General features: G+C 45.8%; 1 protein-coding gene and 1 long non-coding RNA gene across 6 annotated transcripts in view; one reads left to right on the top strand and one right to left on the bottom strand.

The window, feature by feature from the left end:
• The window catches only part of ADGRG4 (adhesion G protein-coupled receptor G4), a 1,842,483-nt gene that overhangs the window by 1,115,622 nt on the left and 710,131 nt on the right, over positions 1 to 16,730 (bottom strand). For all 4 annotated transcript variants that reach the window (XM_078688599.1, XM_078688601.1, XM_078688598.1 and 1 more), the window contains exon 9: positions 796 to 847. In XM_078688599.1, the coding sequence (XP_078544725.1) occupies positions 796 to 847 (52 nt within the window). The remainder of the gene's footprint in view (positions 1 to 795; positions 848 to 16,730) is intronic.
• LOC144829445 (uncharacterized) overlaps positions 1 to 16,730 on the top strand; it is a 280,058-nt gene that overhangs the window by 14,772 nt on the left and 248,556 nt on the right. Inside the window, exon 1 of one of the 2 annotated variants that reach the window (XR_013610672.1) lies at positions 14,867 to 15,011. The exons of the other annotated variant lie outside the window; for it this stretch is intronic. This is a non-coding gene — a long non-coding RNA (uncharacterized LOC144829445). Of the gene's footprint in view, positions 1 to 14,866; positions 15,012 to 16,730 lie in introns of those variants that run through there. 2 annotated transcript variants of the gene reach the window in all.

Here is a 16,730-nt window from a genome sequence, read left to right as displayed (position 1 = left end):
CCAAATCAGAACACTTTTGGAACTGAGGATATTCTACCAGGAAGGCCTGCTGTGTCAACCTGCTGCTTCTTGCCTGGGAGTTAGAAGGACTGGCCCGAAATCTCTTCAGCTCAAAACCAAAGTATCTCCATGGACTTGTTGGCTTGTCTCCTGTTTCTGAAGTCTCATGGATATCAAAGATTTCTCTTTTCAACCTGCCAACAGCACCTGGACCAGATTGAGCTCAAAGTGATTTAGTGACTTTGAGGGTTCACCCTGACAAGTATTGTGATTATCTCTTGAGATGAGCAATCACCCCTCCAAAAAAATAATCCAATTTCTTACACTGTGTATATTTGCTTACAACACATACAAATTTCATCTTAACATTAGTTGAGTATGAAACTTCAGACACTACATTTTGGTGCACATTTACATCATTGTTGCTCTGCAAATTTGCTCATGTGTGACAAGGTTGTGAAAGGCTTGTTTTAATGTTGGAAAGCTATCACCCAGAACGTAGCAAAATGTAGTACTGGTAAACTTGATTACAGAAATGTAGTAAAACCTGCAGTGGTTTAACCAGTGGTTGCTGCATCATGCTGCAACCACTCCAACAGGACATTTTTAAGAGAACTGTAGTCATACTTATGCTAATCCGTGATATCCATGGCCTATTTTGCATGCAGATGTTGCAATGTTTGCAGTTAAACTGCTCAAGCAGCAGTTGAAAACAGGTAGCAGATTCATTTGAATCTTTAGAAATAATAAATGCATTGTGCTGCAGTAATACATATATTCTTTAAATAAATGTACCTTATTGCTTTGCGTGCTCAATCTGTTTGTTACTGATGAAAACTGGATAATCCTGCATAAAACAAACAATAATGTGAGACACATGCAGCATATTTTATTGACAAAATACCTCTAAAAGACAGTCACCTCATTTACATTTTACACTTTAGATGTACCTGCCCACTCTGGTGGGCTTCACCATGTTGCTCCAATGACATCCCCACAGCCAGCTTCTGTTGTGTATCCCAGCCACACTCTGCATGTTATAAAATGAACAAATGACTTACCATTAATCTTCATTACCCCTACGATAGTCCTCCTCATCCTAGCCCTTATGTATTGTCTGTCCCACCTCCCTACAGAAATGCTACCAAGCTTCCTTTTATTTTTATCAAACTAGCTCAACCAATGAGCATATAGGACCCTCCCCTTCACCTCACACTTACTGTGAATATTAAAGCCACATATAATTTGCCTCAAGAAGGGAGTGTGAGAGGGTTGTTGTTAGGAAGAGGAGGGCTATCCTAGGGGTAATGAAGATTGCAGGTAAGTAATTTGATCATTACCCCAACGTCTTCTATCCTCCTCATCCTAGTCTTTACATATGAGGATGTGTCCAAGCACTCAAAACACTGACACAATTTTATGATGCAGAACCACGCAACAACAATTTATTTAATTGCTGTGTTTAATACTGGGTAACCAGAACTATCTAAATCTTTGAAAGACGAATCCAATTTGTAGTGAAATAAAAAGGTATGATATGAGGTTAATGTAGTTGCCCTACAAATCTCATGTAGTAATACACCACCTCGCCTCTGTCCATGATGCCACCACTGTATGTGTTGACCTTGCTAACACATTGCCAGGTGACTCCAAACCCACTGCAATGTAGGGTTTGGAAATGCCTTGTTTTGCCCGTCTACTGATGATGGTAGTGGAGCCTTTCTTTACCTTACAGGCCAAAGCATAAGAGACAAAAAGAGAATCTGAGGTTCCGAATAGTTTTGTTCACTCTAGCTGCATCAGTAATGTCCTTCATACATCTAAAGAAGATGGAATGTTATCAGAAGCATCAAAAACTGAAAGTTCAATCTCCTGATTAGTATGAAAGGCTAATTAGAATTGTGGCTCAAATTTTGGATTAGGTCGCAACACAACTTTATCTGAAGAAACTTGACATATGGGAAAGTGTTTAAAAGCAAAGATAACTCTCGCCTTCATCTTGCAGAGGCTAATAGCAATAACAAATGCAACCTTAGCTGGCATCGAAAAAATATCAGCATGCTCCAATGGCTCAAATGGATCCTTCTGCAAAACCTCTCGTACAGCAGAAAGATCCCAAGAGGGAATCAGAGCAGGCACTACTGTTTGTTTTATCTGAAGCTCTTGAGAACCTTTTTAACCAAAAGGGTACACTGAAGGGGCTGCCTTGTGACTCTGTACAAGACTTGATTGCTGCCCCCTGGGAATTTAATGAGGATGGAGACAAAGCTTTGCAAAGTCATCACTTACTAAATCCAAAATGTTAAAAGGTTTGCCCATAACTGGGTAAACTCCCATCACTGTACTCCAATAAAAAAAAGCTCTTCCAATGATTGGCATAAGACTGTAAGGTAGAAGATTCCTTTACTGACTGGAAATGCCACCTATCTGGATCACCCACTCTCGTCTAAGCCAGCCCTCTCAACTTTCAAGCTGTTCATTTTAACATATGAACTTGAGTGAATGTTAATGGAGGAAATTGAAGGGGCCTCAAAGAAAAGAGAAGATGCAGAGGAGGTTCTATGGAAAACCTGGACAATAGAGGAAACCATGGACTTCTCAGCCAGTATGGGGCTGTGAGAAGTACCACTATGCTCTCCCTCCAAATCCTCTGGAGCATCTTCTGAAGACGGGGAAATGAAGGGAAGGCATAGAGTATTCCTGAGGACACGGGAGAGATAAGGCATCGATTCCCCAGACGTCTTGGTACAAAACTTTGGAAGAAGAGCATTGGGTTGGGATGCAGAGAGATCCACATAGACATGCCACAAGGTAAAACACCTGTAGACTGAGTTAAAAATGGAATAATGATGGCATTGGACTGCTCGAATTGACAGAAGATTCTACTCTCCCCACATTAGCATATCGTTGGCCAGATATGCCAGAATGTGGGATTGTGTGTCCCCTTGTCTATTTATATATGTCTTGGTTACTTAATTGTTTGTTCCTTATTAGAACTGGTTTGCTGCAGAGAAGCAAGGCAAATGTCACTAAAGCATTTCCTATTGCTGCTTACTCGCTCCAATTCAAGGAGTTGTCTGTTTCCATTAGTAGCCAAATGCCTTGGGCTTCCTGATCTCCCATTGTTCTCCCCATCCACAATGACTGGCACCTGGTGTTTATAACTAGTGGATCAATTGTCTAACTGAAGCAGCAGACTGATGAAGCAGTTGCTGGAGGTGGCAGTGTAGAGTTAAGATTCTCTCACGTCTGGAAGAAAACTACTGCCAAGTATGAGTAGAAAAGTGCATCAATGAACTGTCTGTCAAGACACAAGTCAGGACTTATCTTTGTTTAATATGAACCCCAGAGAGGAGAGAACCTGGATGGTTTGATAAGCATGCTCCTCAACCTTGGAAAAAAGAAAAAAAAAACAATTAACCAATCGTCTAGGTATGAAAAGATATGTACCCCAAGTATTTGTAGGTGAGCCACAACCAGAGATAGTACCCTGGCAAAGACCCTCGGGGAGTATGAGAGTCTGAGCAGCAGGACCATGAACTGTAAATGTTCTCCCACAGTGAAGTGAAGAAGCATTTGGAAATCCCGGTGGGAATGTGAAAGTATGCATTCTGCAAGTCTTTTCAGACCATCTAATCACCTTAAGAGATTGATGGGATTAACTGCTGAAGAGTGACCATTTTGAATGTCACATGCTTGACATACTTGCTGAGTTTCTTCAAATCCAACACTGGACGAAATCTGGCATCTCTTTTTGGTTCCATTAAAAGTATTCAATAGAAACCGTGCTGATGCAGGTGTTCCAATACCTTGATGATTGCATTTTGTTTCAGGAAATGTGTCACTCCCTGTTGTATCACTTCTAGTTTTAATTGACCATTAGGTAGTGGGGTTTGAACAAAATATTTTCATAAGGGGGTTTCACACATTGAATTTGAACCTTTGATAAACAATGTCCAGAACCCACTTATTTGTGATCAAAGAATGCCAGGAATGGGAAAAGAGGCTTATTCTTCTTCCCATTCAATCTGATTGATTGTGATTTATTGAGCTGATACAGCTGCTGGGATTATAATTGCAGTCAGGATTTTCCTCTTACCCAGCTCCCCGACCATGAGCCTGGCCTTGAAAGGGCTGTTTATTTTTGAAGGCCTGACTACATTTCTTGTGAAGAAAAGGTTTCTTTGGAGGGTATGTTCTAAAAGGTTGCAACACTTTCTTGTTTTTCAGCTGCTTCAAGATCCATAGAATCTTTCTTTTCATGCATAGCTTTAAACAACGATTGGAAGTCTTTTAAAAATAATGTGTGAGGTCTGCCTAGGTTGCCGCCCTGTTATGTTATGTTATGTTATGTTATGTTATGTTATCGGGAGTTTTATTGAGCGCTCAGCATACCCCAGCAGTGGAAGAGGGTTACTGACAAAACAACCATGGCTTGAGCTCTTTCCTAAAGGACATTAAATTCTCACTCTTTCTTAAAGAGAGTGGCAGGACATTCCAGGCCCGCGGCGCAAGATATTTAAAAGACCGACCCCCAATCCGGGCACGCCTAATTACCGGGGACGTGGCCAGTGACAATGATGCCGAACCTAAGGCTCTAGGCGGGTGGTGAAAGCCAACTCTCTTCCTCAGATAGAGTGCACCGGTGCCATGGAGAGCCTTAAATGCGATGGTAAGGGCCTTAAACTTGATGCGTTTCCGGATTGGCAGCCAGTGAAGAGACTTCAACAGTCCTGCGGCATGGGATCTGCGGCCGAGGCCAAAGATTGCCCGAGCGGCCGAGTTCTGCACTACCTGCAAGTGTGATAGCAGGTACTCAGGCAGGCAAAGATAGAGTACATTAGCATAGTCCAACCTTGATCCGACCAAGGCTTGCACCGTAATTTTCCTGTGGGCAATAGAGAGGAGAGGGAGGAATTTCCTTAGCATTTTTAGTATTCCAAAACACTGTCCAACCAGACCCAGAATCGGAGGTTTGAATAAGAGACAATTGTCCAACTTGACTCCAAGATTCTTAGCCGCCATGTTATCAGCAATGGGGGGATACATACCTGCTGGCCACCAGGACTTCCAACCGGGTCCGGAGGACAACCAAAAAAAAGGACCTCAGATTTATCTGAGTTGCATTTCAGCTGGTTAAGTTGAAACCAGGCAAAGACCACACCCAGACAGCACGTAATGCTATCACCATCAAAGTCTGAGTTCCCTCCACAGGTGAAAAGAAGCTGGGTGTCATCGGCGTAAGAGACAATCTGGGCACCAAATGACTCTGCCAGTGCCGCGAGAGGGGACATATAGATGTTAAAAAGAGTGGGGCTCAAAATCGACCCCTGGGGAACTCCCACCTCTAAAGGCAGCACTGCGGCAGAGTACAGAGGAGCCCAGACTGTCTGTTGTCGGTTGGAAAGAAAGGACTGAACACCGTTCCCTGGACCCAAATCTCCGAGAGTCTTGCCAGGAGGCAGTCTTGGGGAACGGTGTCAAACACTGCCGAAAGATCTAACAGCACCAGCAGTGCTTTCCCTCCATCGTCCTGGACTTCCTTGATGGTCTCTGACACCTCCAGCAGTGCCGTTTCAGTGCTCAAATTCGCCCGGAAACCGAACTGGGTGTAGTGTAGAATCCCATGTGACTCTACAAAGTCCGAAAGGACGGACTGCACATGCTTTTCTGCCACTTTTGCAAGGACTGGGAGCAACGAAATAGGCCGATAATTAGCATGGCAACTAGGGTCCAGAGACGGCTTTTTGAAAAGAGGGCGAACCAACGCCTGTTTCCATGCTTGCGGCACTACCCCTGTTTCTAAAGAACAGTTTAAGATCGAATTGATAATGAGGTTGACGACATATGCCATTGTGGCTAGAAACTTGGCGGGACAGGGGTACAACGGGGAGCCAGATCTCATTTTAGATAGAATTACCAGAGAGGTTTGAGGCTCAATGGGGGGAAAATTCGACAAATTGGGCTGTCCTGCAGCCGGCGCAGATGAGAGTTGCCCTGGGTTAAACACTCCCCCTATCACTGCAGATGGAAAAGTAGCCTGGATGCTTTTGATCTTATTAGCAAAAAAGCTTGCCAGTTGGGTAACTGGGAGGATGCATAAGACCTCTTCAATGATGTTTCAACTTTGTTAGCAGATGGATCCAATAAACATGCTTCTTCGGAAGCCTAGGAGAGGTTTGAGGCTCAATGGGGGGAAAATTCGACAAATTGGGCTGTCCTGCAGCCGGCGCAGATGAGAGTTGCCCTGGGTTAAACACTCCCCCTATCACTGCAGATGGAAAAGTAGCCTGGATGCTTTTGATCTTATTAGCAAAAAAGCTTGCCAGTTGGGTAACTGGGAGGATGCATAGGACCTCTTCAATGATGTTTCAACTTTGTTAGCAGATGGATCCAATAAACATACTTCTTCGGAAGCCTAGGAAGACAGAGAAGTTGTATTTGATAATATTGAGTAGACTTTCGGTATCTGTGGACATTTTTCCTCAAAGGACTTCAAAAAAACATGGAAAGTTAGCCTTATCAATTTCTTTCCACTCTGTGAGATACTAAGGGCCAGATGTAGGAAGCCCTTTACCAGTCGGTAATGGCCGAAAATCGGTATTTTCGGCCGTTACCGATCGGTATTGAGCTTTCGGGATGTAGGAGGCCAAAAATCGTCCGAATCGGTAAATTTACCGAATCGGTAAAATACCGCATCGGAAATATTACCGAATCTGTAAATTTACCGATTCGCAACGGTTTACGATTCGGTAAATTTACCGAATCGGTAAATTTACCGATTCGGTAAAGTTACCGCGGTAAATAAGTAGTGGTAAAAATGGATATTGAGATGTAGGGAAGCTCAGAAATACCGAATTTGCTTGAAATTCGGTATTTAAGAGTCGGTATTTACCATGGATTGGAATCAGGTGGTAAACAGGTGCAACCTATAAAAATGGACCCAAAATGCAATTCTTCTTGCACAATGGCGGCATTTTATGTCATTGCAAGACGGCTATGGCTACAGGAGGAAGGAGAGAGGGAATGGCAGAGAGAGGAGCAGGTGTACAGACAGAGGATAACCCTGTTCATGCTCACAGAGGCAGAGATACTCCAGAGGTACAGGTTGACCCCAGACACCATCACGGAACTCATCAGGGACCTACACCCACTGTTGGAGCACACTACCCCAAGGGCACACGCTATTCCTCCCCATGTGCAGGTGCTGTGCAGCCTACACCTGCTTGCCTCTGGGAGCTACCAGAGTGTGGTTGCTGCGGTAGGTGGTGTGAGCCAGAGCAGCCTGTCAAGGTTTTTCCACAAATTCGTTGACGCCATGTTACAGAGCATGGAGCATTATATATCTTTTCCTGCAACCTATGCTGAACTGGTCCAAACAAAATCTGACTTTTACCAGATGGCACGATTCCCCAATATAATTGGCTGCATTGATGGCACGCACATTCCCATTTGTCCCCCTGCAGCCTCCGAATATATATACAGGAATAGGAAGCCCACCCACACCATCAATGTGCAGGTGATCTGCAATGCAAAGTTCACCATTACTGACCTTGTGGCAAAATTCCCTGGGAGTACCCACGACTCCTATATATTCCAAAACAGTGGCATCTATGCACGGCTAACTGCAGGGTAATTTGGTGAAGGATACCTCCTAGGTAAGACACAGTGTGTGACCCCTATAACACCTATTGCAGTAAGAAGTACATGAATGAATGTGAGTAATGTATTCCCATTACCTTTTAGGAGACAGTGCATATGCCCTCCGCTCCTTCATACTCACACCCTACCTCAACCCCTCAACATCCAGCCAAAGGAGGTATAACCGGGCACACAAGAGCACACGTAATGTGGTTGAGCGAACATTTGGTATCTGGAAAAGCAGGTTCAGATGCTTGCACAAGAGCGGAGGTGCAAGGCAGTATACCCCCATCACCTGCTGTAAGATCATTGCTGCCTGTGCCATGTTGCACAATCTTGCTGTGAAGAGGGGGACTGAGGTGGAGTTGTCAGACTATGAGGATCATGACGACGACATTGCTGTGCCTGAAACACAATCTGCTGGAGTGTCAACACCAAGTGATGGCAGATACAGACGTGAGGAAATAACACGCAACTATTTCTGAGTAAGTGATGACACTGAAACCTATATTGAAAGCACAAGCTTTAGTTTTATTTAGTATATTTCCAGGTATGTTAAAGAACAAAAGTGCAACAGTGAGCATTTCACAGCAATGCTCACAGTGAGAAAACACACACAGACAGGTGTTGAATCCACCCACCGTAGTTGTATATTGTCACTAGGCAGGTTTAAATGGCACAAATGTGCAACTAAAACTTTTTCATCTATTTTTTTTAATGTCCAATGGCTGTAGGCCATATTATCAACAGTTTATTTGCAGCCACGCTTTGCACTAGCATGCTTTGCACTAGCAGGTGTATGTGGCTCAACCTGTTCACTGGGCGTTTTACCTGCAGCCTCACTCTTTCGCCTGCTGCTCCTCCCTGTTTCCACGACATGGGGGCTTGCCGTGCTGCTCCTACTGGTACTACCTTCAGTGTCCGGCACGTCAATCGCAGCAGTTTGTGCACTTTGGGCATTGAGTAGAGCCTCCAGCGCACCGGTCATTCCGGCTATGCCCCTTGTCAGCTGATTGCTGTTATGAGTCAGGACTTCCTGACTATTCATGCTACGCCTGCATAGCAGGGATGTGGCTGTTGCCAGGCGGTGGATAGATTTCTCAGTTCTCTCTGCACGCTGCTTCTCCCTGCGCCTTGATGTAATTTCAGAGTCCAGTTTTGTGCACAGTTGCTGCATGGATTGGGACATGTCATGTATGCCTGTTGCCATGCTCTTGTTAACTTCCACCAGCTCCCTGATGCCCTTACCAATTTCCTGCATGGTGATGTTGAGGTTTTGCATTTGTCTTTGACAGGACATGATGCCCTTGTCCTGCATCCTCTGAATCCTGACCATGGATCCCTCCAGCCCTTGGAAGACACTGGACCCCTCCCCACGTGCACCTACACTCCTTCCTTGTACTGTGCGGTGTCTACCGGTACTTGGTACAGGCTCTGTGCTGGGCTGCAGTGTGGCAGAGATAGCAGCTCCAGGCAAGTTGTGTGAGTCTTCACCCACCATTTCACCAGCAGCTGTCTCCATTATCAGCAGTGGGGAAACGACATGCCTCCTGCTAGGGTGTGCAGCAGGTGTTTCTATTTCAAAGGATGCTGGCATTTCGGGTGACGAAACCAATAGTGGGGACTGTGTAGGTATTGGGGAGGCCTGCATTTCTTCACTGATGTCAGGTTCTTGGGAAGGTGGCTGCCCACTCGGACACCTGTGTCCTGTGATGCACTGGGACCTGGCTCATGACTGTCATCCCTTTCGGGTGCCGTGCCTTCTGCCTCCTCAGACTGCCTTCTGGATGTGTGACCTGTGGACATATGAGCACATATCAGCTAGGTGCAAATGTCTCACAGCCACTACAATTAAACATATGAAATAGCACTTAGTACATGCTGCCTGCCCTTCATTATGTCTGCATTCATTTGACTGACTTGGTGATTACAGTGCTGTGTGACATGCTCTTTCATTAACTGACTACGTGTACCATGATGCATTGCTACAGTTTTGCACAGAGACCCTGGGACTGGGGTAACTTAGCTGCAAGGGGTGAGGGATGGATGAGGGTGTGAGGGGGATTGCTTTGCATGCATCTTACCTTTTTTAGTTGCAGCTTTCGCTGAGCTGTCCACTTCTCCCAGTCCATGGACGCTTTCAGGCTCCAAGGTTGTGGCTACCATCTCCACCAGGTCGGTGAGGGGGGTGCAGTGTTCTTTCCGCCACCTGTTTGAGAGGCTTGTTTGTGGTGGTCAGCCAATTTTTTTTGTGTGAGGCTCCTTAGGTCATAGAACCTCTTTTTTAAATCTTCAGTGACTCTGGTGGTCACTCCCACTGCATTTACTTTCTCTAGGATGTCCAGCCAAATCTTCCTTTTTGCTGATTCTGGCACAGTAAGGGACTGCTTTCCAAAAAGTCTGTGGTGAACCTTTACCACCTCCTCAACAAGGACCTGTAGTTCCATGTTGCTGAATTTGAGCTTTCTTTTGAAAAGAGCACAAACTCTGTCTGCTGCTGCTCCCAGTCTCTCTGCTCCAACTGCCTCTCCAGAACCTTCTAATTACTTGCAGCTGCCTGTGTAGCCACTTCCTGGTAGGAAGGGGGAGGGTGGTTGCACCTGATTGGCTGTTGTATTAAGTTTCACTTTTGCTTGCTGTCCGATTCGGTATTTACCGAATCGGAATTTACCGATTCGGTATTTCCAATGCATTCCTATGAGCCTTTTGGCCCATAGGGATGAATGGGAAATACCGATTCGGTAAATACCGATTCGGTAATTTCCGAAAGTCCGATACCGAATTTTACAGATTCGGTAAAAAATACTGATTTTTCCCCTACATCTCATTTACCGATTTTTGAATACCGATTCGGTAAAATTCGGTAGTTAAGAATCGGTAAAATCAGTTTACCTACATCTAGCCCATAGTCTCCACCACCTCATGAATAGGGAGATCATTGTTTGCTGGAGTTTTGTATTGAGAAATTCATCCTCCTGGAGTTGTTTGTCCTCAAAATCCAACAATTGTCTGGCATGCTTCAACATGTTCTGTAGTTGCACTCCTTGAAAATATCTTCTTCCACAGCCAGCCTCAGGATGTTCCTTTATCATCTAGAAGTAGTCTCTCCCTTTTTGCTACTGGTTGAGACAGTGATGAAGAAACTGTCTCATCAATTATGGCTTGTAAATAAGCCCTACATACTGTTACATTGTCAGCTGCAGACCCAGGGCCTGCTGATGTATTTTAAACCAGACCCATATTGCCTGTTGATGCTTGTAGTTCAGGAACTTCCTGCTTTATGGTGGTTTCCACTGAGCCTCACCGTCCTGCCGAGATCCTATTTCTCACCTGGGGTCCTGCTGTTCAGTGGTCCTCATTGTGCTGGTTTCCCCCGCTTGCAAGCTCCCGGTTTGAGGAGGAAACGGGGCTCGGGGCTTTCCCCCGTTTAGACCAGCTAGTGTGGCGGACGCTCAGTGGTGACCAGCTCAGGTCATCTGCGGTTGTCTCCGAGGGCTTCCTAGCCCTGCGGGTCATCTGTGGTCATCGCCGGGGCTTCCTGGGCCGTCCAAAGTCCGGTGTCGGAGCTGAGGACTGTTACTGGCCATAGCTGCAGTAGCTCGAGTGGACTAAGACCCCTGAATGGCGAGGGCGACAAGAGGCGGCCAGCCATTTTTCCCTGGGGAACCCCCCCTGAATCCTTGAGGCTCACAGCGGCGTGAAGACCCCTGCCACACCTTCGCTCGGGGAAAGTGGAAAGCTGATACTGCCCACCAGGTTTTCAGTGCACCGACCACGAGACGAGGCGGTAAGATTGAGTAACGGGCGATACCAGCTGCCTGACTCAAATATGGCTCCTCCTCGGGACGGAGACATTGATCAAGAGCCGGGTCTCCTCTCTACTGTCTGGTGAGAGACTCCAACTCCGCACCGCTTAAGCACTGCAATATTTACTGCCTTGCTCTTCTAAAAGATCGCACCTGAGGAATGGGCGATCCGGCTGCCTGACTCCAAGATGGCGGCTCCTTGGGACAGAGTCGCGGGTCGGGAGCCGGCTTACTGCTCTACTGCTTATTAAGAGGTGCCTTCCCGAGCGGCTGCTCACCTAAAATGAAGGCCTCTCAATGACTCTCAATTTTCTATTCAAGGTACCCTTGTGTGTTTTGCTGTTCACCCTTTTATTTCCTACCTGCAATAGCCAATATGATTGGCGGGGCAATCGATCCCTTAACACTGTCTGACCCTAAAATGGTGACAGCGCTAGTAGTGCTCGCTTATTACCAGTCTAGGGGAATTAACGCTTTACGTCACTCGTACCAGATCCTTAAATCTTCACTTGCCAGTTGCCCATTTGTTATCTGGGTACAATAACGTGCATCTTCATTGACTCTGATCTCCCTGCATATAAGATGGCGCCCGCCTAGTGGAATCCTGACACTCCACATCATATGTGACTGTACACTCAGTATCCACGCACTTCTGACCCGATAGTGCAGAAGCCTGCTGAACACCTCCCAATCGCATGGATGATTCGCCCTGGACTACAGTTACCACAGACAGATGCATTGAACACGATGCTGCATGGTACCTCCCTATTGCGGAGATGACCTAACGCTTAACCTTGACACTGGACCTAAGGACTGTTATCCCATCTGAGCTATGGGCCCATTTACTCTTACCTACTGGGACCCTACAAGGAATTTCTCCACAACTGCCTATCTGATAGAACTGTACTGCTTCTTAGCCCTCTGTTACTACCGCTTCTCCACCCCATATTCCCTCCCTCTATTGGGGACTTGTTTCTTCTGTGTTTGACTATGCAACTGTAACTATTGTAAGCTTGTTTTTCGCTGACCGCCGAGACCTGAGCAACATGGCTGATGCCCGTGGAGTTGCTAGACAGCTATAGAGGAGATCCGCCCTGGCTCACCACCTCGGCTGTCACCTACCCAGCCAGACATTGGGCACTGTTCTCCCTGTCTCATCTTTGCAACCGTAACTAATGTAACCTTGTTTTCCCTGATTGCTGAGACCTGAGCAACATGGCTGATGCCCGGTGGAGATGCTAGACAGCTATAGAGGAGATCTGCCCTGGCTCACCACCTCGGCCGTCACCTACCCAGCTGGACATTGGGCACTGTTCTCCCCGTCTTCCCGCCCTGTCTCCTTCCTCCCCCTCCCTACGACGAATTACTGCAACTTTGTGGTTTTGCCTATGTTTTTCTATGCTCTGGTAACGGATGTAATTTGTAACTTGTAATGCTATGATTCCTCATGTAAAGCGCTGTGGGTCTAGGCAGCACTATATAAAACTCTTCAAATAAATAAATAAAACCACATACTATATTGCAATTAATGGCTCAGAGTATGTCATCTTGTGCGCTCATAGTTGGGCACAAGACAAAGTGAATCGGGTAACCCTGCCCTGAAGAAATGCAAATGCTCCCCGCCCCAGGTACTACACCTGGCCGAGGAATACATATCCCACTGCCAACAGCTACATCTGACCACTGCAGCAGGTCACTGTGAGCAAATAACATTTAAATGAAATGAAGAAACAAAATAGTCTTACCATATGGTAACATTTTCTCAGGACCGCAGGTAAAACAAGACGTTTGCGGTGAAGGGGAGGGTCATTTATTCTCATAAGTTGTGCTAGTCTGATCATAATAAAAGAAAGTTTGAGAGCATTTCCGTTGGGAGATGGGATAGCCTCATTAGCAAGGGTTAAAAGGAGGAGGACAGATGTGGGGGTAATATGATGTAGTCTAAGAGTTTCTGCCCTTAATGCAGACACATACATTCCTGGGGCATGGTAAGCAACCAAAGACCAGCTCACAGAGCAGAAACTTTATGAAAACCCTGCAGAAAGTAGATCGACATTGAACCTGTAACACTCCCTGTGGTACATGCACAATGTGCATTTAGCCTACAGTTGCAATAATATTGGTTATGCCATGCCTCTGTGTTGGAAAATGGCCCTCTATGTAGTGGCACACCCAAACATTTTGCTTTCCTCCTCCACTTTTTCGGAATTCGTTCTTGCTGAGCTTAGAACTCTGACCACTTCACCATTGGTAGCCAGTGCTAAAGTGCATGTACTCTCTCCCTAACACATGGAAATATCACAGCTCACCACTCATGGGAGCTGACGTATCACTGCTGCTGCGTGGATCAGGAACAAGGCATCGCCGCCACTGCGTGGATTGGGGCCAATGCATCACCTCGACTGCACTTCCCATCCTCGACATCAACAGCACCAAGATTAAGGTACTTTTGTTCAGCAGGCCTCACTGGGTTCCTGAACCTGGCCTGTGCTCCATCGTTGTGGGCCTGGGCTTTTTACTTTTTCCCGGTCCGGCGCGACCAGATATCCAAAAAAGCGCTTATTGATTCTAAGAGCTATTTTACAGTTTATTCTTTAGAAATTCATATCTCAGATTTTACTTATTGGATTTCTGTTGTTTTGGTCTTGTTGTATTTATTAAATTAAACTCTGTTTTTCTAACCTGGTGTGAAATCTTTTTGTGTGGTGCTTTCACTGTTTTACTGCTTGAAGTGATGCACAAATGCTTTACACCTTGCCTCTAAGTTAAGTCTGGCTGCTGTGTGCCAAGCTACTGGAGGGTGAGCGAAGGTTAATTTAGGGTTGGTCTGCTTCCTACCCTAACGAGGATTGTGGTTTCTGCTTGACTAGAGCTCGTACCCCAGTCAACCTACAACTCAATTTCTAACACTTTGAAACTGCATAGTCAAATAAAACATGTTATATGAAACAAGTATACTAAGAAAGTGATGTTCACCCATGCATTAGTACAGTTCTAAAAATATTACGAGCTAGAGACATCTTGGGGTGACATTACAGAAGTCTATTGCTCCTCCTGCTCTGGCGGTTGTGGATCAAAAAAATGGACTGACATACACACTCATGTTGAGCCTCGATAGAAACAGGAGATTTTGCCCGAATGGTTTTTCCAAGTAAAACACAAAGTTTGTACTAACTCTTTAGTTTTTTCCCTAAACTAATTTCACAATGTCAAACATGTAAAAATCTGCATGAGTTTCCAGCTGGAACCAGAGGAAAATGTGTTGTATTACTATGCTATCCTCCATTCCGACTTGCAGAGTGTAGATTGGGATAGTAATACTGCACTAGATAAAACAGCATACTGTGGTTTGTTTTTAGGGTTCAGCGTGCAAGAGGTTGCATGACACTCTTGTATACAGAAAAGGGCTTGGAGCCCACCTGGTTGCTTACCATTTGTTGGCTTGCAGGGCACTATTCATCAACGCAAGCCTAACATCATTTCCATTCTTCTCTGTGGAGCAGGGATCAAGCACTGATTGATTCAACTTAACAGTGCCCCACCGCTGCTTCCGACGTGATTGAGGTACTATTTTGTTCTTTTAAACTGTTAGGGCCCTGCATACAGAAGGCATGGCTGGCAAAAACATGCCCTGCAGGACAAATAAAACTGCAAAGATTTTTTTTTATACTATAGTTAACTTTCTTCTATTTTGGCAAGTCTTCTTTTCTCTTTTTGCAATCATGTTTTCTATTATTTTTGATTGTGGGAGCTGTTTTCAAAAGAGGAGGATTATGTTACTGCAAAGCGACATTGTTTCTTCCTGATGTGCAATTGCTGAAATGATGCTTTAACACATAATCAAGCAGTACACCCCAATCCACCATACTCCAATCCACCCACTCCAATCCACCCCAACTCACCCCACACCAATCCACCCAATCCAATTCATACCAGACCAATTCAATCCATCCCAATCTAATGCAAACCCCTCGCCCCAATCCAATCCATTCCAATCCACCACACTCCAATCCTTGCAACCCACCGCACCCCACTCCAATCTCACCCCACTCCATCCAAAACAATCTGCCCCACCCAATCCAAAACAATCTGCCCCACTAAATCTAAAACAATCAATCCCACTCCAATCTTCCCCGCTCCAATCCAAAACAATCTGCCGGCTCTCCATCCAAAACAATCCGCCTCACTCCATTACAAAACAATCTGCCCCACTTCAAAACAATCTATCGCACTCCAATCTGCCCCACTCCAATCCAAAACAATCTGCCCCACTAAATCCAAAATAATCTGCCGCACTCAATCAAAAAACGGTGTTACCCACTCCAATCTGCCCCAATTCAATCCACAACAATCTGCCCTCCAATCCAAAACAATCTGCCCTACTCCAAAACAATTTGCCCCACTCCAGTCCACTCCAATCTACCCCCACTCCAATCTGCCCCACTCCAATCCAAAACAGTGTGCCCCACTCTAAATTGCCCACTCCAATCTTCCTGCCTCAAGTTGGCCCAGTCCAATTTGCCCCAATCCAATCCAACAAAATCCACCCCACTCCAATCCAATCCACCTCACCCCAATCCACCCACTCAACCCACAGCAAACCTCCCAACGCCAAACAAGTCGACCCCACCCAATCCAATTCAGCCATATCAAATTGAAATCAATCCAATCCACCTCACCCCAATTCAATCCAATCCACCCCACTCCCTCCCCAACCCACACCACTCCAATCCAATCCACCACAATCCACCCCACTCCAATCCAAAGCAATTTTCCCCACTTCAATTTGCCCCACGCTTATCTGCCTCACTCCAATCAAAATAATCTGCCTCACTTCAGTCTACCCAACTCCATAGGCTCCAGTCCAAAACAGTCTGTCCCACTCCAATCGGCCCCAATCCAATCCAAAACAATTTGCCCACACCAATCTTCCCCACTCCACTCCAATCAACCCAACCCAATCCAATCCATCTCACTCCAATCCAATCCACCCCACTCCAATCCAATCCACCCCACACCAATCCAGTCCAGCCAAATCCAATCTACCCCACTCCAATCCATCCCTCTCATTCAAATTCCCTCAATATCCCAATCCAATCCACCTCATTTCATTCCACCCCACCCCAATCTTGTTCACCCCACCCTAATCAAATTCACCTCAATCCAGTCCACCCCAACCCAATCCAGTTCACCCCACCCCAATCCAATGCTGCCCAATCAAATCCAATCCAGTTCACTGCAATCCAATATACTTCAGTCCAATTCACCCCACTCCATTCCACC

The sequence above is a fragment of the Lissotriton helveticus genome, chromosome 4_1, assembly GCF_964261635.1.
Source record: "Lissotriton helveticus chromosome 4_1, aLisHel1.1, whole genome shotgun sequence".
In the NCBI taxonomy this organism is placed as follows: Eukaryota; Metazoa; Chordata; class Amphibia; order Caudata; family Salamandridae; genus Lissotriton; species Lissotriton helveticus.
Note: the sequence above shows the minus strand (reverse complement) of the source record. Positions and strands in the feature narration are given on the sequence as shown.